Source organism: Corapipo altera, unplaced genomic scaffold (genome assembly GCF_003945725.1).
Source record: "Corapipo altera isolate COAL_440 unplaced genomic scaffold, ASM394572v1 56, whole genome shotgun sequence".
Classification (NCBI taxonomy): Eukaryota; Metazoa; Chordata; class Aves; order Passeriformes; family Pipridae; genus Corapipo; species Corapipo altera.
The window spans coordinates 2,872,605-2,893,812 of NW_020884896.1; the positions used below are offsets into that span (position 1 = coordinate 2,872,605).

A 21,208-nucleotide genomic window follows, 5' to 3' on the forward strand; every position below is an offset into this window, starting at 1 on the left:
GTTTTTAATAGCAGGAAAAAGTGGCACTCAATCTCTTGCCTCTGTTTGCATGGCTGTATTCAGTGTGTGGCTAAATAAAATCCACTAAGGTTATTAACCATAATTAATATTCTCTTTTCAGTAAACCATTTCCCCTCATAGAAGGCAAATCTAATATTACAGTCCTTGACACTCAGATAGAAAAACTGCGCCTCAAGTCTCTCAAGCAGATTGGAGAAGCAGCAGCAAGGATGAGAAATGAAGCTACTGATGTGAAAGCCACTTTGACAGAAATTGAGGACTGGTTGGATAAATTACTGCAACTCAGTGAAGAGGTTAGTGCTACACAGTACTGGTGATTCAGTTAGTTTAGCAATACCTCTGTAACACAAATAGTTGTAAAGTTCACTGCTGCTCAAGCAATATCCACTCTCCTTAGGAAAGTAATTTTATATGCTCTGAAAGTAAACATGTTCCCCTCTGTAATTAAGATTTACTTAAACATAATGTTCTTGTATGTTACCTGTCTTCACTGAGAATGTATGTTGGGTAATGAACACTCTGTGATTTATGGAATAGACGCTATTCTGTTTAAAGTGATTGTATTTTGTCTTTTCTTTTCTTCCAGAATTGCAAGTCACATTGCTGGTTCAGGGACTGCAGGATATATGTTGTCTTTCCACAGCTTGTTAGCCATAGAAATCAACTTCTAACAGAGTTAAATCCCTTTCTTTCTGCGTTTTTAAAATTTTCAACAACATTTCCTGGTTTCATCTCTGCTATCTCATAACTGGTTTTCACAACATTGTAGAAATTTTTGATTTGTTACTTCTGCTCTGAAAAGATACTGATTAAAAAAAGAACAGACTTGCAGCTAGCATAAAAGATGTGCACAAACTGCAAAAAGATATTAGGTGGTTTATGTCTTCTGCTAAAAGTCTTATGATGATATACCCTTAATATGGAAGCATCATAAGCACTTAAATAGGTAGCAGGTCAATAAGGTTCATTTCCATTTGGGATCAGTCACTATAGTTGTCATAAGAGGATTGAGATACAAAATGTCTCTAGAAATATGTAGAAAATACATAAGAACTGTTTTTTTCATAGAACTTACTTGCCTTCCAAAAATCTCAGTGGTATCTTCTATGATTCTTTCAGAATTATGTCTTGCTTAGTAAAGCAATTTCCTCTATTTATAATAAATTCATGGCAGTTGTTGATTCTTAGTGATAAATTCTTTTACATAAATCCTAATTTATGTTTCTGTTTTCTAAGCACTAGATTAGCTTAATGTTCTATTAATTATTATTCTTGTCTTTCCTTTCCCCACAAATAACCTGCAGCCACAGAACAGTATGCCTGATGTAATCATATGGATGATCCGAGGGGAGAAAAGACTGGCCTATGCTCGTGTTCCTGCACACCAAGTGCTATATTCCACAACGAGCCCTGAATCATCTGGTAAATATTGTGGAAAGACCCAAACAATCTTTTTAAAGGTACATTTTTTTTTCTTCTTAAGAAATAATTAGCTCCCTAAACTGAGATGCCCTCAGACATGAGCATGAAACATGCAAACAAACTATGAAAAATGAGATATCTAAACTCAGGACAGATTAAAAGCCAACTGCATGTAACTTCTTCAAAATATCACAGAAATTGTAAATTCATCATAAGCCAGTTAGAACCAGATTGCCTTTGATCTCTGAGGCTTTTCTGAAAGAGCACAAACTTGTGACAGGACTTTTAAAGTGTTACTGTTGGTATTTCCAGGTTGGACATGCATGTAGACTTTAGAGGGAATAATAAGTGTAAGTCAGAGAAGTTCCAAAAACGCATTCAAAGTTTTTGATGGTTTTCTGCAAGTAATACAGAGCATGTCAACACCCAGAACTTATGTCTCTCTGAATTGAGTCTTACTCTTGAATAGGAATATCTCCATTTAAGTTTATATTATCTTCAATTGAAATAAACGTAACCTGAAAAAAAGCAATTTGACTGTAAAACAATAGCACTTACAGAGTTTGTCAATGTAGCAATAGTTACATTGAATAACGCTTCAATGCAGACAAGCCTGTACCTTCATGGTTCTTTGCAAGCCTCCTTATCATGCATTGATTCAGTGTGTAGTGAACCATCCCAACGAACCTCTGCCTTTCCAGAGTCTCCTGGCAAGACACTCAAACATCAACAATGAAGTTATTGTCAAAATCTTGTTAAATAAAACTTGGGAGAGAATATAGAGGAACAGGGATGATACTACTGTTACTATGTTTGGTTTTTACATGCCCTAGGCAGGTATTAAAGAATGTTTCCTTCCTGGACTATTTATTACTGGCTTTTGAGAAAAAGCAGTACAGGAAGTGATAAATAAATCACGTATTATTACTCATATCTCTATGTTATTGCATATGTTTTACTGAAATCTACAATACCTGCATAACATAACAAAGAATAACATTTTTGTTTGTGTGCCAGTATCCACAGGACAAGATGAAAGATGTCAAAATGCCTGCAGAGTTGCGAATTAACATTTGGCTTGGGCTCAGTGCAGTGGAAAAGAAGTTTAATAGCTTTGCAGAGGGAACATTCAGTGTTTTTGCTGAAATGGTATGTCCATCATTGCTCTCTTACTTTAAACTTGGACATGAATATTAGGAATTCAGTGCAATTGGAACTCTTTTGAATTTCTTTGCATTCTGGACAGAGAGGTAGAGTAGTATTTATTATAACGAAACAAGTAGCCCCCATTCGAGGCAATTAATGATCAAGTCCATTGTGCCTAGCAGACGAACTTCAACAGACCAGATTCTGAACTGGTTAATCAGGTATAAATCTGGTTAACTCCAGTGATTTCAAAGACATTTATTTTAGATTTTTATCAGTGTAATTAAGATTGGGATCTAGACCATTATGTTTTGGCATGGGAATAACCCTTTTCCTTTAATTGCTTCTTCACTACTACAAATTATACTTGAATGCAAGTGGTTTTTCTTAATAATGGTTCTTTTGTAGCAGTGGTAAATTTACTGCTACAGGAAAACTGGTCAAAACCAGTAGATTTTGATGACAAAAAGCTGTGTTATGATAACATTTCAAAGATAAGAGGTAAGAATAAAAATTATTGAAATAGTCCCGCAGCATATAATAGAGATTTTGAATGGTAATGGTAAGTGGCAGATGTCTTTTATATGTCACATCACCCGATGGTGCACATAATCCAATATCAGTAAAATAGATAATGAAACAAGACATTTTTACAATGGTGTCACCATTGCAGTTATGCTTAAGTATTTAGTAGTGCTGTAGTAAGTTGCTTGAAGCAATGGGTGTTCAAAGCCATTTTTTAAGTATAGAGTTTAAGATACTATTGAATATCTCATTTTTTGCTCTTCATACAGCAGTCCAACAATTTTACAGGAATAAGAGCAGAAAACTGAAGGCCGTCATAAATTACAAATAATCTCAGGAAGGGAAGTAGACTATATAAACTGGGCTAACATCAGAATCATGCCCCTGGTAGCTACTATGATAACACTTTTCTGTGTTACAAAATAAGATATTTTAAATAGGAGGAGATTTGAGATGGAAGAGAATGACAGAATCATGCATTTAAGGAACAGAAGGAACTTGTTTGAATAATATAACAATATTTTATTTAACAGAGCTTTAATTTTGAGGAAGCTTGAATGTGGTTGTAGAGAGGCAATAAATTGAGAAGATTTGCTTTACCAGGCAGCATAGAAGAAAATTAAAAAAAGAAATTAATGATGACATTGCAGAGTAATGGAGAAAGGGGGTACTGAATTTCAGAGAAAGGAAATGTATAATAGAATGATTCATTTGTAAAATTTACAGAAATATTTGTTTATTATTCCTAAATAATAATTTGATTTTTACTTTCTTCCCACACAGTATGAAAATCAGGCTTTCCTTTTTGGAAAGTGGGGTACCTCAGGACTTGTTGGTCGCCACAAGTTTTCTGATGTCACAGGAAAAATCAAACTGAAAAAAGAGTACTTTCTACCCCCAAAGGGCTGGGAGTGGGAAGGAGAATGGATGATTGATCCTGAAAGAAGGTCAGATTTTTTTAATTCTATGTGGGCAGCAATAAAGACATTTGTAGTCTAGACTAAAAGCTCCTCTATGTTTTCTTCACTGAGAAGGAGATTTTAAGTTGAACATTCTATGACAGAAAAAAACAGCTGATAGTCAAAGCTAGTTAATAACACTAAAATTAACATAACCTTTTTAAAAAAGTGAAATAAAACAGGCAACAGAAAGAATGCATCCATCTCCTAGGAACCAGCTTATGGTTTAGAGGTCCCCATGTCATGATGGCTATATTGGTTATATTCTTTGGGTCTCAGTGCCTTATCTTTATAAAAGGGATAATAGTATTTCATACCTAGAAAACTACTGTGAGGTTTATGTGTGTCTGTGTGAGATTCAGAGATCCTGCTGTGATTGTTTCAGACAAGACCCTTGGATTTCTGGGTCTTCCCTTGGTAGAAGCTTAACCCAGACACCCAGTATAAAGCTTTGATTCGTGTTGTATCAACACCATTACAGCATTTGTGTGGTGATTCACATACACTAGGTGGTTTTTCGTGTTTATTTCATTAAGTGTTGAGAAGTTCCATCATTCAACAACTGATGTAGGTAATTTCTCAAACTGACTCAAGGCAGGAGTTGTTTTCAGATTCTAAAGTTGTGGTGCCATATGACAACTTCTCCCCTGGCAGACCAAATTCATGAGGTGTCAGTTCTCCACCAGCTCTAACAGGGTCAGTCTTTCTCTGTCAAAGGTTTTCAACTCTGGAGTTGTGCCAGTTCAGCTGTGTTGCCACACTTCAAACCAGACTGGGTACATTATTTTTTTCATAAACAAAAACCAGCATGAGAAAGAGACTATTTTCTTCTTTCTTAAAAGAAAATATTCACCCCATTTTAAATTCTTGTGTTATGATGGTGAAAAAAATACAGAACTGTTGCTGTAGAATAACCATGCAGGAAAAATGTATGCTATTATTTGATTAATTTTAAAATTGTATCTGTCATAGGTATGAATGGATGGGGTTTTTTCATATTAAATTAATAGCTTTTATTTCAGTGAATAATCTGACATGAAGAAAAGCAATAACATGGAGATATTTTCTCAGATAATGGAAAAAGCCCTCCTGATGAAATGCATGGGTTTGCCATGCATCTGCTTTTACTGGGAGAAGATCTGCCTGGCTGTATTTGGCCAGCAAATGGCAGTGTAGAACACACTTCAGCGCGTTCTGAACTGCAGTGAAGCACTGAGGGAAAGCAAAAGGCTTTTGATTGATTTACTGTTCCCTCATTTCTTTTATTTGCAAATTAGAAAATACTAGCCAACTGATTGCTTGTCTTGTCAAGAACATAAAGGGAAACAAATTTAAGTGCATTGCCAAATTTTGGTGCATGCATAGATGCATGCACCTTAGAGGCACCTGTAACTGCCATACACAGTCCGGGGTTTCCTACATTTAAATATATGTTGTTTTTTCTTTTTTCAAGAGCACGTATTAAAAGCAGATCCTGAATAATGCAGCAGTTAAAATACTCATGCTAGTCACTCATATTTATGGGTAATGTTCCTCTTATTGCTTACTACTACTGGAGTTACTTCAGTTTAAGAATGACGTTCTAAGGAAATAAGTGTCCCTCATATAGATGGAAATCCAGAATACCACCGTGTGTGTATGTTCTGTGCTTTGTTTCTATATGTTTCTCTGTAGTGGATATAAAAAATTATAAAAATATACAATATTTTTGATTTATTATTATATTTGGTTTGGATGTGCAGTTTGTTGACTGAAGCTGATGCTGGTCATACTGAGTTTACTGACGAAGTATATGAAAATGAGAGTCGCTATCCTGGAGGGGAATGGAAAGCATCTGAAGAGAGTTACACAGATGTGGTGAGACTTAAACTTTTCACTGGATAAATAAAGGTTTAAGAGAAGGAGTTCTATGCTTTGCTACACAGTGTATTTGCTCTATTAATGCACAGAACTGTTATGTTTTCCCTACATAAAAGAATGGAGAAAAAATTCCACCCCCACGTGAGTTCACATGTCCTCTGGGATGGATGTGGGAAGATGATGCTTGGAAATCTGATCTAAATCGAGCAGTGGATGAGCATGGTAAGATTTACTGTTTATTTGCTGATTATCAGGAAAATCTGTTGTTGATACTGAAGGATGATGTACATCAAGACTGTGGCAATATCCTGGGCGTGACAGTGGTTGTCCTGTGGAAAAGTATCAAGGAAATATTTGGATAACAGTTGCTTAAGGAATCAGACTAAATGACCTTGAGAAAGTGTTCGCTGTCTGCATCTGTTTCTATTTCCATTTTAATCACTGTTCCATCAAACTCACTGTTCTCGTTGAGTCTTTTTAAGATCAAAAGCTATTTTGTACAAGATACATAATAAATGCATTTATAAGTGCTTACTAGAGAATCTTGTAGTCTAAGAAGCTGTATGTTAGTCTTAACTACAGCAGCAGATGACAATATTGAGCCAAAAGCTTTGACAGCTTAAAAAAATGAAGGTCAATGCAAACAACCAAAACTTGAGACAGTATTTACAGGAGATTGGTTTGGTGGTTTGAAAATGAATAATGAAAACAAAAGGGAAGATCTTTGGAGATTCTGTAAAGCCCAGAATTTTGCAAAACCATACTGAATTTTTATTTGTTCTAAAACAGCTGAAAACTCTCAAATAGTTACTGCTTTTAAATGTAAGTGAAATAGCTAGCTATTAGGATAAAAAAAATCTTTATCTTACCGTATTGATATCTGTCTTAACTGGAACCTCTGTTAGGAGTCTGCAGTAACTTTTTAATGAGATGACTTTAAATTAAAGTCTGAGTCCTAAATATTTGGCAAATGAATTATAATACATAGTCAAAATACCAATTCTTAAAGTTTTATGATCGGAGTTCATATAGTTGGTGTTCCTTTAAATGTCAATCTACTGGAGTTACAAGAGTGCATAGAATATTCAACTCTTATTTAAAGATGAGTTTTTCCTGTGGTGAAGTATGAAAATGTGATATCAACATTTGAAAAAAAACAAGAATGGGAAGAAAAGAACTTGAATAATATTGTATCTGTTTTAATATTGAGATTTTTATTGTCACATATATTAGCATCATTAAAATGTCATCAGTTGCCTCCTGGCTATTGGACATTTAGGTTCTGCAGTGCTGAATAGTCTTATGTGATAAAGCTTCATCCTTTACAGTCTGGTACAGACTGTACCTTTAGGTACAGTCACTCTACTTCCCATGCTTTTCTTCTTTGTATCTTGCTTCTATTTCTGAAAATATACCAACTACTCAATTCTGTTTTAGGATGGGAATATGGAATTACTATTCCTCCAGACACTAAGCCAAAGTCATGGGTTGCTGCAGAAAAAATGTACCACACACATCGACGACGAAGACTGGTGCGGAGACGTAGGAGGGATTTACCTGAAGCAGTAACAGCAGGAAGGGTAAGCAAAAGAGAGATCCAGTCAGGGACTTGCACATTGTAACAGTTTGAGTTTCCTTTTTAAAAAAAAAAAAATCTGCATGAATTTCTCATTTCCTGAGTAAAGAAAAAATGTAATACCAAACAAAAAAAATCTAGAACAACCTTTTATTTTTTCATTATATTCCTTTTCTTTATCTTTTTGTAAATTGATGTCACTAGCTTTGGTTTATAAGGGGAATTTTAGGCCTGCCAGAGCAAGTGCTGCTTTTTTTCATTACAGTCATACAACACTGTGGATAACAAGAATTTGTCTCCTCTAGGGAATGTCATCATATGAAGATCAAGAAGGATGGGAATATGCTTCCTTGATTGGCTGGAAATTTCACTGGAAACAACGCAGTTCTGATACCTTCCGTCGAAGGCGATGGAGACGAAAAATGGCTCCCTCAGAGACACATGGTGCTGCAGCTATCTTTAAACTTGAAGGTGCTTTGGTAAGGGATAGAGTATCAAAAAAGTCTTTCAAAGGTCAAACTGTTAATTCACAGTAAATAAACAAGTATATCAGTCATTCTTAAATTGTTAGACTGATACGTAACTAAGAAACTAATAAAGTTTATATTGTTTAAATTATTTATAGTCTGAAAGGGACCATTAAAGTTGGAGTAGAGACCTTTATATTAGTATTTTTTTATATTTTATATTGCATAGAAAATATTAGATTTACATATAATTTATATATTTTATATTTACTTTTGATTGTATTTATTACTTTATTTTTAAAATATTTTTTTTTACTGCATTACATGAGATTTAGAGCAAAAGGCCAAATTACTAAATAAGCCTTCTTTAAGTAAAAACAAGTAAAGTGAAAAGGTAGCTCAAGATTTTCATGCACATAATTTAGATATATTAACATCAACACAACAAACAACCGGCACTGAAACAGCTGCCCCTGATTAGTATTTGCATGTATAAACAACCAAACACAAGAAAGGAGAGCAAGTGTTGGAGAAGCCAGAATGTCATATGTCACATGTCACAAATAGGTGACCAGAATGTAATTATTCCTGTATTTTCGGGTTACACAACTTCACAGATAAGCTCTATTTACTAAAATACAAATTGTAGCAAATTGTGTGAGAAGACTACTTCGTTTTTATAAAATATATAGGACTTCTGAGTCTGATTGTATAGCATTAACAACAGTTTGCACTTTTTTCTTGGTTTGTTTCTCTTTTTTACATCAAATGATGACCAAGGATTCGCTGAGAGCATTTTCTTTTTCCACTGATTTGGTTTCACAGAGTTTAATAATTCCTATATCAGTTTTGCTTATGACTGAACTTCCTGGGCTATTGCTTGGATAACGCCTTAGAGCAGTTCTCTGCACAGTGCAGTGCAGGACACCTGCAACCTCTCCTTCAGTCTGAGCTGAGAGGTAGCTAGGGTGACTCCAGAAATAAGACGTCCTGGAAGTAAGATGAAATGGTGGGATATGATTTCTGCACAGCTTCAATGGCAACAGGAAATGACCTCTGGACATGAGTAAACATCTTAAAGTACATTTACTCACAGAAGTAAATTTCTCCTTGCCCTGGAGGAGAGACTGAAACCCATAAATTCACACACACAGTCCCCTTTTCTCAGATTCCTTCTATGTTTGTAAATACTCAATAACTTTTTTCTATATATAACTTCAGGGAGCAGACACCAGTGTTGATGATGGAGAAGGAAAGAGTTCTGACAAAACCAAAGACTCAGCTACAAAGGTGTTTGGTGCCAATACACCTCTTGTTTCCTGCCACTTTGACAGTAGGTTCTTTAACAATTCCTTTCTTAAAAATCATATCTGTTTCTCCCCGGTTTCATAATTCTTTACGTTTTGCATGTAGCTTTATATACCTTCTGTTAAAATGAGTATCAGATCCCTGATTGAGCCCTAATTAGGTTATTAAAATAAAAATTACAGTTAGTCATTTTGATGTTTTAGTTCTCTGTCACGCAGCCATTTTTAAAACCTGTATGGGACAGGAATTCTAAAGCTAACTATTGCAGCACCTGAATTTATGCTGTCTTAAATGATGCATCTTTAGCATTGGGGTCCCTCCATGACAATGCAGGGAGCTAATGCAACAGAGATGATGTATATACAGTCAGTTTTTTGTTGTTTTAGCTCACTTAACCAGCTCAGTGCAGGGTCAGACAATGCCTGACCCAGAGAAAGCAGTACCATGTAGTTGAGTTGGCAAAGTGAACAAAACTGTAACTTTGCCAACCTGGATTGGTTTTAAATGCCTTGTAATCACTGTAATGTGATTCACAAAAGCAGGGACACTGAGATGGGAGCCACCAGTGCTAGTTAACAGGAATAGAGGCCAATCCTGAAATTTAAAATCCTTTTTGAGGAGCTCTGACTGGAACACTTGTCTTTCTTTGGACTTTGCAGAACTTGATTTCCCTGCTGGGAATGGGTGCCTAAATCTTAAATCTTTTAGAACCTGAGGAAAATTATTGCAGTTTCTTTTTAATAAAGACCACAGTTGGAGGAAAATGACACCTTCTCCTGCCAGAGTTCAGAGGTTTCAGCTCAATGAGGCTATGAGTGGCTCAGATTTTTTCAAGGGCTGAAAGGGTTAGAGGTGATATCTTTTAAAGAAAGGCTGTAGTGACTGCACCACATGCTGTCCTGGGTTTGGGAAAGTCTCACATCTTCTTTTAAAGTTATTCCACCTTACCTGCAGTGTTTTGTTGTTTGGGGTTTTTTTTCTAATCTTTTAGTTCAAGAGACACAGTTGCAATTGGGTTAATTTTCTAGAGCGAAGAGCTAAAAATCTGAAACACTCAGGTCCCTGGAAGTGCTGTAGTGAATATTTAAATTAAGCACAGGAATGCCCAGTTATTGATTCTCTTTGGATGAGCTAGATTGTCACGCTGTTTCAAACAGGAGTTTTTGAATACAAGGATTTTTAGATGATCATATGGTGAAAAAAGCCCAAATAGCATTAGTGGGCTTTTTCATTTCTGCTTTGTGTTGGAACAAATGTTCTCAGGTGCTAACTCATTGGTATTAATATATCTGTCACAAGAAAACCAAAAATGTTACTACAGTTCTTGTGTTAAAATGTGTAAGGCATTTGACTAAACTCAAAATATCTTCATTACAGAAATGGAGCCTGTATAATGCACTTGAACTGTTTTTATTTATTTGATACAGGAGTATATACTTACCACCTTCGCTGTTACGTCTACCAGGCAAGAAACCTCATGGCTTTAGACAAAGACAGTTTTTCAGGTATGGAAAAATCCTTTTGCCATGAACCAGTAACTTGATTTAGCTGTAGAACATCTTAAGGTTTGTGTGTAGGTCCCAGCTACTAAAACTGCACTGTAAAGAAAGTCTCAGCTTTGTTAGGTATGATCTCAGATTGGTTAGTACTGCCCCAGAAGCAACCAAAAATGCAGTGTTCTATGTGTGCAGTACCTGTTGCTCCCAATGAATACTCAGTAAGGGAATGAGATTTCAAATAAGGTCTGAATTTCCCATGACCAGTCCCTTCCTCTTGCCTTAGTTTCTTCTTCTAACCAAAGTCTACATGCAGTTTTTTTATGCAGGAAGCTTGCATAAAAGCAAGGATGAAGAAAGCTGGATGGCTGTCACATCACCAACTGCTTCTCAGTGTTCAGTTTTTTTAATATTAATTCATTATGGAGATGAACTTGTAGAAGAACTACACTGTGCCTTACTAAAAAGCATGGCTTTTTTTCGTTTATAAATGTGTACTGCTTGCCTTTTTATTTCCAGCTCTTAGGTATTCCAACGGTATTGTATCCATTTGACATCTTTGTGGTCAGGCTAATACCCAGATTTATCAAAGATTCAATTTTTGCAAATTAAAATTTCACTGTGAAGTCGGAGAGTAAATTGAATTTAGATTCTGTAAGAATGAAACTTTACCTTTAAGGAAGTTCAGCAAAAGATAAAGCTGAAAGTAATTTTCTTTCCCCATTATCCTCCATTTGCATCCTTTTCTCCCTCTTTTAAGTAATTGAGTAAATGTAATGCATTTGTTACAGAAGATATAACACTATACATATTTCAGTGCTATTTTCTGAAATGAGAAAGGTTTCATACAACTGCCTGTGTGTATTTGGTCTTACTTCACTATGCAGCACTTAAAAGCAATACACACAATAATAAATGCCTCTAATTTGCATATGTGTAATTCAGGACAGGTACCTCTTATGCAGTTGTACATAAACTAGCTCATCTACATTTTATTTTCCCCTAAAATTAGCTTGAAGAGTTAGCCAAATTTTGAAAACTCTTATCAGGTACCTAGTCAGAAGCTATTGAAACTGACCTAAAGATAACCTTTAAAATTGCCTTGAATCCTTAGTAATTGCAATTTATACAGGAAACATCAATGACCATCATCAGATGCCTTCTGCAGAGCTCTTGTTGATTTAAAGACCTGCCAAACACTGGACCTAGACCACTTTAATCATTCAGCTGTTTCACAAGAAGAGATCGCTATAAATAAGCATGTTTGAAACCAAAGATTGATCTGAGCTATATAGCCTGGGAGAATTTGTTGTTTGGCAACTATTCAGAACTAGAATTATTTCTTTGTATTATTTATGAGGCTGTATATCAATGGAGATAACAAAAAAGTTTCTACAGACAAGATTTAAGAGGAGATTAGTATAGACAATGTTTCATTTTAGTTTTCAGGTTCTCTTTCTGATTTACAAAATATTTTATCATTTTCATTTATTACTCTTAATCAAGACTTGTATAAAGGAAGCGATTGAGTAATCAAATGGAAATTGCTCTATTAAATGCAAATTACATATATGTGTTTGTTTTTGTTTTAAACAGAATGGCTTAGAGCTGGTAACAACACAAAAAAAGAACATACTGTATTTGATTAAAATTGTGATTGTGTGCTTTATGACTTGATGGGGTTTTGTTTGTCTGTAACTGTGCTTTTAATCTTTGTATGATATTCCAGATCCGTATGCTCACGTTTCTTTCCTCCATCAAAGCAAAACAACTGAAATCATTCATTCAACTCTAAATCCTACATGGGACCAAACTCTCATATTTAATGAAATTGAGATCTATGGGGACCCACAGACAGTAGCTCAAAACCCACCTAAAGTTGTTATTGAACTTTTTGACAGTGACCAAGTGGTAGGTGAAATCCTTTTTCACAGATTGCTTTATTATTTATTTATATTGGTTGAGAATACATTAATGGCTGTGATTGCTATTTTTGGTTGCAGGGTAAAGATGAATTCCTTGGAAGAAGTGTTTGTTCCCCCATGGTCAAGTTAATCCCGGAAGAGGACATCACACCAAAACTGCTCTGGTATCCTGTAACAAATAACGGCAAAGCCAGTGGAGACATTCTTTTTGCTGCAGAGCTTATTTTGAGAGACAAGGTATATGTTTCTTTTTTTGTGTGTGTATGTGTAATATAATATGATACGTTATATATCCTTTCAAAGTGGGAGAATATGTGAAGAACTATCTCAATTCTTGCAAGGTATTTCATCTAAGGAAGATGAGAAAAACTTATACTTGTGTTTATGTCTTAATAGGGTGGTGCCAACCTTCCAATTCTTCCATCACAAAGAGCACCAAAGCTTTACATGGTACCTCAAGGAATCAGACCAGTAGTTCAACTCACTGCTGTTGAGGTATGGCTTGCTCTTAAACTAACTGAATACAAGTACAATCATCTCATCCTCTAGACAGTAAGTTTGTGTATTTGCTTAAAGAAAACTTAAAAAATCATAGTGAGAAATATGGGGGATTCTCTTCCTTAAGTGTTTTGGAATTTCACTGTTTCCATTAACTTCCCTAGAACTAGAACCTTGAAATATTTTGCCAGTCAGATTTTATTATTTAAAAGACTTTATTTCTTTCTTCCTACTTTTTGAGTATCATATTAAGCATATTCATATCTCTTCCCACTTTTGCTTGTACTGGATTTTATTTTACAGATTCTGGCTTGGGGGTTGCGAAACATGAAAAACTACCAACTGGCACCTGTTATGTCTCCGAGTCTCATTGTGGAATGTGGGGGTGAAATGGTGGAATCTGTGGTGATCAAAAACCTCAAAAAGACACCGAATTTTCCGTCTTCTGTTCTCTTCATGAAAGTTGTACGTTACAAAAACCCAGCTTTCTATAGCAAAATAAGTTATTCCATAGTTTTAAAGGTCAAGGATTTTTTCTGAATAGAAGAACACAAACATATGCTTTTGACTTACTATAAGCAATTTATAAGCCTGAAAATTCTAATAAAGATCATGTAAATGTGTCTGTACAGTCATTGATAAGTGTACAATTTTATATGCACAATCCAGTGCAGTATATATATTTTTTTATTTGAAAAGGCATTAATTCACCTGTAGATATGTGACTACTTTCCTACTGCTATGATGGGATCTGTGCAAGAGTCTAGAAAATTCAAGACTTGGGGCAATTAAAATTGTTCTTACTGATTTTTATTAATTCATAATATAAGGTTACAAGTTTTGATTCACCACACAGCCATAGAACATAGTAGTTCAATATGAAATAAATGAAGCAACGACTCTGATTTAGGGGGGAAATCTTTATTCTTCAGTTTTCTTCTGTTTGCACTATTAAAAAACTCTAACCTTTTATTTTTAGCTTTTGCCAAAAGAGGAGTTATACAGTCCATCTCTTGTTATTAAAGTAATAGACCACAGACCGTTTGGACGGAAGCCCATCGTGGGACAATGTACTATTGATTTACTGGAAAGCTTTCGCTGTGACCCCTACACTACTAAAGAGGACATTGCCCCACAACTGAAAGGTAGAAAGCTGGAAAATAAGAAGTTCTACTTTCTTGTGTGATGCTAGAATTAACTACCTTCAGTGTTTACTCTGTATGCTGTAGTGATGAATAGCTACCTCATGTTGTGTAGTTATTTGGAGATAATGTTGTCTGAAAGAAAGAAACTCTAAAAGAGTATTAATTAGGGCAATATTCTGTGGAGCGTTAGAGAACATTATGCAAAGGCAAGTCCAGTCTTGTGCTTGATGTGCTAGTTCCCAGAAGTTCCTCTTTCGTGTCAACTCAGAATTTAACTACCTGCAAATTACCCCGGCAGTGGTATCAAAGTAACAACCCAGGATTCCAGCAAGAATGCTCTGAATACAATCCTGACATTTTCCTCTATATTTTTTCCAAGTTTGACTCTTTTTTTAAAAAGTCTGTATATTTGAGAAATGTTTGCATGTCCTGCACAAAAATATATTGTGGCTTTTTAGCAAAAAATGGCAACTAATTGCTTTCTTTAGAGTATCAAACATATAACAAATTAATTATTTTACATCTTCTGTGACTGTTTGGATTTCAAATCTGATGCAACTGTTTAGTAAGATATTTTTCCAACACCATATTGCCTTAATAAAACCTTTGGCTTACAGTTAGTCTGCTCTCTGCTGCACCTCGCCAGGATACAGTAATTGATATGGAAGACACACAGCCACTGCTAACAGCTCAGGTAATCTTTGAAATTTGATGCTTTACTTTATTCTTCAGATCTGTGATTTCTGAGAAACTATCTAGACAGCAAAACTGTCAGAAACATATGCAACCTTCTAGAAAGCCAGATGGAACAAAGGCACTTTGTGGCAGAAAAGCAAAGGAAATATGTTCATCATTGTAACCTTTGTTTTCATATAGTAAACATCAAACTATAGCATTTTTGTGCTTGGTAAGGTTTACCCAGTGGTATAAGAATTAATTCACTTGTTCAGTAGCTGCTGAAAGCACATGATAGAACACTAGCAGTTGCCCACTGATGGTGGTTGGAGCAGCCTAATCTGGCACAGACTGAGCAGTTCTAGATAAAGGAGTTAGAAGTAGGTGTGTGTTTTGGTGGGTGCAGACCTTCAGCTGTTCGCTTTGTCACAGCTGTGGCTTTGTCTCTCTTACCTTGAAGTCATCCAAACCCAATACCACTGAAACAGTTTTATCTGCACTAACACTTCTTTCCTTTTCTGTTGTGCCTTGTGAATATCTTTACTGCTTTGATTCTTTCGGGACCACCACAATACAGTTTTACTTGCCAGGTAAAAAATAATTTAGCTTGCAGAATTTTACTCTTGAGTTGAAACATTAGTGAAAACAAATTCCTGACAGTGCATTTTCAAGGAAAAATTTTCAATTCTCTTAGGAATGTAAAATGTTTCCCTTACCTAGAAGATGTTGTCATTAATTTCTGATTGGCCTGATCTATTAAAGGAAGCACAGAGGTTATGTCCTTTTATATATAGTAATTTTGCAGGCTCTTAATCCACAATTTTGACTTTTGAAAATGCAGAAAATTTTACTTTGCTGCAGAGGTCCAAAGTAAATACTACTGAATTTAGATTTTTCAACTCTCACTCTTATTTGAGTATATTAATGATTGCATTGTTCTTTCTTCATTTCTTCTTCTGTATCCTAAAGTCATGATATTCACACTAATTTAACTGTATCACAGACCATGGTCTTGTGTTTCTTGTCATCATACATGTAAATTGTCCTTAATATTTAACTTAGAACACTCTCTAACTTTTATCTGAAATAGGTTTTCTCTTCTAATATAAGTGCAGAGAATTATTATTTCCTTTAAAATTTTTAAGAAGAAATATTTACAAAATAAAGAAGATTTAGCTCTTCAAAATCACTGGCAAAATTCATTGTATTTATGTAGTTTCAACTATAAAGGGAAAATTTCAAATTTTATATAAGGAGAAGCACAATTTCTTTCAGTTTGACATCACCCAAGCCAAATACAATTCTGGATACAGAATTAGAGGAATGAAAATTCAAAACAATTGAAATAAGTACAACTGTGGGAAGTATAAATGCTATGCAGACAATACTTTGAGGACACCAAAATTTCATCAATTACATTCCAATTTCCAGTGTTTAAGCAGTATGTCAACAGCACTCAGCAAAATGGCTTCTCCAACAACAGTGCATGTATGTATGTACCGAGCTAATGCATGCAGGTGACCAGAATATTAATGTGGTGGGGTCATGAGGGTGTACATCTCTTGGCAGTTCCGCCATAGATTTTGGAGGAGATGATGCTTGTAAGTCTGGTATGATTAGTTATGGATATTAAGGTATCCTTGTTCTGAAAGTCTTTCTGTGCATATAAGATATATATGAACTACTAAAAACCTATTTTGTGTTTCAGCTTACTTGGAATCTGTGTGGTAAGAGCATGAAACACAAAAGGAATTACTTAACCACACTATTAATATTTAAACTTTGTCTAGAAGTCTACTTTGTGGAAAATAAAATAACTTTATGATAAGTAAAATTCTAACTTTAAACTTTTCTAGGCATCCACTGCATCATAGAAATTTTTTTCCGTAATTTCAAATTGTTCAAAAAGCTAATAGTTCCCTGTTCATGTCCTGAAAACATCATGTGTGACAATCTACACTAAAGTCACCGGATACATTTTAAAAAGGACAGTACCCGTCACATTGTTTTTATCATGTGAATATCTCACTCCAAAATCTCTAATTTATCCTATGGCATTTTATTCTGTGTTTTGGCATTCTGTAAGCACATCCTGCTTACAACTTTCAGTAAGAATAATATCCAAAACTTTCAGATTATTTTTTGCTTCGGGAATTTTTTAAAAAAGTCTTAAAGTTTTTTTTTTCCTTAATTTCTTCTTTCCAAAACTACCAAGTGCATTATTTGAAGAGACATTTGAAGGTATATCAAGGCAAAAAACCCCCCCCAAACCATATACTCTAATTTAAATTCTTCCAAAATTATGCTCCAAAATTATGAAAGATTAAGACTTCTACACAGTAGAAAAAGGCTTTAAATTAGGAGTTTAAATTATTATTGCATAATTATGCAAGTTATCCTTCACATTGTCAACATTACCAACCATTGTTTAAACAAAGTGAAATTTAAATATGGCAAAGTATTCAAAATTATCTGATGAATTCTGCCTGTAAGTTTTGTGAATCGCTAACGGTATGATTTCCAAGAAAAAAATCACTTGAACTGTCTTCAGAAAATGACAGTCCTATGCAAACCTTAAAAAATTATGCTGTGTTTCTGATTTGAAGTTAGACAAGACTAGTAAGATATGGTAGACTTGAACACCCCAGCAAGATAATTACTTAGAGAAATGGGAGTAAATGAGTATGATATACCAGAGTGATGTCCTGACCTATTGATGCATTTGGTTTGTATTCATAAAATGTTTTTGCATATTTCTTCTGCTTTTCACAAAAAAATTATGGCTAATGCTTTTAAATGAAAACACAAGGTATAATAAAAAACACTAGCACAAATGGCACTTGTTAATCATGGCTTCCAAATGGGATGCATGATGCTCGCTCTTAATGGACTATCAGGTCATAATTATGGTATCTGTGATTTAACAGGTGAAGCATTTTGGATTGTGCACATTGTTTTTATACTTATATGGATAGATCTATAAACACACATATACTGGTTGTTACTGTACCTTATAATTCATGTTGAGCATTAGCAAATTACTTTATAGAGAAGCAAATAGTGAAAAAAGGCAAAAAAACCCACTTGAATCTTCCGTATGTGAAATTTGTTTGGAAAAGAATCTTTGGAATAGGTTCAGTTTTGTAAGTGCTCTTAGAAACATTTTTCATCTGAAATAAATCAGATCCAGTGCTTTGTGCAACTGCAGATGAAAGCAGAGAATGATGCTACTGTGGAAATCAATAAATAGAATCCAGACTGTAACACTACAATGATACAATAAAAACCAAGCTTCTCTCAAGTTTTGCTTTGCTATGTGAAGAACAAAGCACAGGGTGATAATGTTTTACAGTCCTCTGTAAAATCTGCTTTTCAAAATTTATATTTATATGTGCTCCAGCTTAATATCTAGAACATATTGACAGCAGAAAAAAAAAATCCAAGTTAAACATTTGGTGTCTGAATATTCTTCAAAAACATTTCTAAATTATTGTTAGTAACTTACTTCACATACATACTGTGTATAAAACCTCAAACTTTTAAAGCTTGTTTAACTGTCTAATATTCTACAAATCATGTCCTTACCATTGTTTCTATTTTGCTCTTTTTTTATGACTTGATCCTCATGAGCAGCTTACAGAGAAGGTAACGTATACTACTTTTACACATTGCTTTCTTGTAAATGAGATATCCAGTTGAAAATCAGTATATCAGTATTGCCTCTAAATTAGCATTTTAAGCATGTGGGTGAGAACAGTAATCTCTGAAAATATTTTATGTAAAACCTACAGTGAACTTGTGATGTGGTAAATTTGGGAAAAATATGAAAGACTAAAATAAGAAGCCCTATATATAAAAAAACCCGAAAACAAATAACAAAACCAAAAAACCAAACAAACCATCACCTTTAATGATCTGTATAATAATTTAAGGTTCTCTTTAAATCCATAGAGTCTTAAAAAAAAATTGAATTTACACAGTGAATGAATGCTATTCGTTACCAATGGAAGTATGTTTTCAGGGGTCTATAATTATATTATGCAAGGCTTATGAATACAGAAAATAGCACTCTCTTAAACACAGTGATTATCAGACTTAAATAAATACTGTATTAGTGGAAATGTATAGATTGCTAGCACCTAGGGTGTCATGAGGCTTATTGAAGTACTATTTTTTAGGAGGCAAGACTCGCTACTCCTTTTCAGCTGCACTCAGTAAGCAATAAGGTAGATCTGCAATTGCAAGACTCTGTTATGATACAGGCAGTCTCCACTGGTTTTAAGGGAATGATGTATGGTTAGAGCAGTTACAGGTCTGTCCCAGTTTTATTACATGGCAGTGGTTTTGAAATAACTAGGAATGTTGGAAGCAACTAGCACATTTATCCCTCGGGAAAGTTTCAGCATGTTCACTGTAGTTCTCACAGTCACGCAACCCCTGTAACGAATACCAGGTGTGACGGTGCTGTTCCTTACCAGCTGAAGCAATGACTGCACCAGCAAAGTGTACCTGCACATCCTCTGACTCCAGTAGTTTAGAACTCAGGTGGTTAGGCTGCACTGCCCTGCCAGAAGGTGGAGGAGAGAAATACACACACCTCCCAAAATCAGTACTTTGAGATAGGTATCTAGATACCAGTAACTAATCACGTGCTCGGAGGTGGCTGGCTGTTGACTATCTACACAGCTGGATTACAGACTAGATACCTAAACCTGGGTAAGACACATTCCATTTTTTTAGCCTTAATAATTAATTACATTCTAATTCTCTTTCAGATGAACATTTAATGTTACCTAACTGATAATAAGTTTTAGAGTATATTATCTTTTGTGATGCTTAATTGTTCATTTTTTCTGCTGTACAGCATGATATAAAAGAGGATTTATCTTCTAATAAAAATGTCTTTTATTTGCTTTTCTTTAAGGAGGAAGAAATTGTTGATTGGTGGAGCAAATTTTATGCTTCAATAGGAGAACATGAAAAATGTGGACAGTATATTAAAAAAGGATATGACACTTTAAAGGTATTGCTCAGGATAAAATAAATTAATGTATCTCAGAGTTTATAGGCCCAAGACCTTATCAGAGCTGTGCCCTCTGTTATTTTAAATGCTCTTCAAAATTTAACTATACCTGATTTCCTGTAAAGGTTCATTACTAATTCATGTGGTGAAATGAAAATTTTAAGAAGATATCTTGGCTTCTTTTCTACTTAAATACACTTATTAGGAGATGTATCAAGAGTTTAATATTACCTTCAGTCAAAGGGGATTTTACTCTTGACTTCTTAGGGTGCCAGGCAGATCCCAAATAAACATACACATTGATAAAGTATGAGCACAGAGGATCAGTACTTTTACTGTTTGTTGGTTAAAATTTGAAGTCACTTTTATTTCTCAACTAATACACATAATGAAGAAAGTAAAAATAAGCTTATGGCATGATACTTATTCTGTTTTTAACAAGGCCTAAATGAGGTTTGATCACATCTCCAAACATTGCGTTTGCTTCCACTTTGATATAAAAACTATAATTTCTAAACTGCATTGTTTTCATTTTACTTTTTCTTTTTTTAAGGTGTATGACTGTGAATTGGAAAAAGTACCTGAATTTAATAACTTGACAGACTTCTGTGATACATTTAAACTATACAGAGGCAAATCTGAGGACAATGACGATCCATCAGTGGTTGGGGAGTTCAAGGTAAATTTCAAATGGTGGGCAATAACCAAATGCTAGTTGCAGTCTAAGTAAGTGGTTATCATTGAAGTAGGTCTACATGCAAGCTGAAATATGGATGTGTGCATCAATAGGGGCAAAAGATGCTTGTAACTACTTAGGTACAGACCCTTCTGTGTCAAGGAAGGTACAACTATGCATTGCTCACAATACACATGATACATGTTAATTTAAAATAAGTATCATTCCTACTAATGTAATCTTCCCTGGTACGTGTGGGACAGAACCTTCCCAGATAACCTCTTGAACAGACTAAAGTTTCACCTGCAGACATTCTGAGCAAAGAAACTCATTTTTAGAATGAATTTGGAAAAGGTATTTTCTCCTATTTCTGTGTCTCTATGACTTATATAGATTAAAATAATGCTAACGTAGAAAAACCAAACCAAACCTTAAATGATGCTTTTGGAGAGGGAAACAAATACAAGATATTTGTTATGTGTTCTC

General features: G+C 34.7%; 1 protein-coding gene across 5 annotated transcripts in view; it reads left to right on the forward strand.

Moving 5' to 3' along the window:
* Positions 1-21,208, forward strand: part of MYOF (myoferlin) — a 66,724-nt gene that overhangs the window by 36,139 nt on the left and 9,377 nt on the right. For 3 of the 5 annotated variants that reach the window (XM_027648104.1, XM_027648105.1, XM_027648109.1), the window contains 20 exons: positions 122-314; positions 1,326-1,481; positions 2,461-2,592; positions 3,898-4,061; positions 5,816-5,930; positions 6,050-6,155; positions 7,371-7,513; positions 7,815-7,988; positions 9,198-9,309; positions 10,712-10,789; positions 12,510-12,691; positions 12,784-12,942; positions 13,102-13,200; positions 13,507-13,668; positions 14,183-14,348; positions 14,966-15,042; positions 16,455-16,511; positions 18,657-18,668; positions 19,948-20,046; positions 20,600-20,725. In XM_027648104.1, the coding sequence (XP_027503905.1) occupies positions 122-314; positions 1,326-1,481; positions 2,461-2,592; positions 3,898-4,061; positions 5,816-5,930; positions 6,050-6,155; positions 7,371-7,513; positions 7,815-7,988; positions 9,198-9,309; positions 10,712-10,789; positions 12,510-12,691; positions 12,784-12,942; positions 13,102-13,200; positions 13,507-13,668; positions 14,183-14,348; positions 14,966-15,042; positions 16,455-16,511; positions 18,657-18,668; positions 19,948-20,046; positions 20,600-20,725 (2,512 nt within the window). The remainder of the gene's footprint in view (positions 1-121; positions 315-1,325; positions 1,482-2,460; positions 2,593-3,897; positions 4,062-5,815; positions 5,931-6,049; positions 6,156-7,370; positions 7,514-7,814; positions 7,989-9,197; positions 9,310-10,711; positions 10,790-12,509; positions 12,692-12,783; positions 12,943-13,101; positions 13,201-13,506; positions 13,669-14,182; positions 14,349-14,965; positions 15,043-16,454; positions 16,512-18,656; positions 18,669-19,947; positions 20,047-20,599; positions 20,726-21,208) is intronic. The other 2 variants (XM_027648106.1, XM_027648108.1) reach the window with 1 other exon arrangement.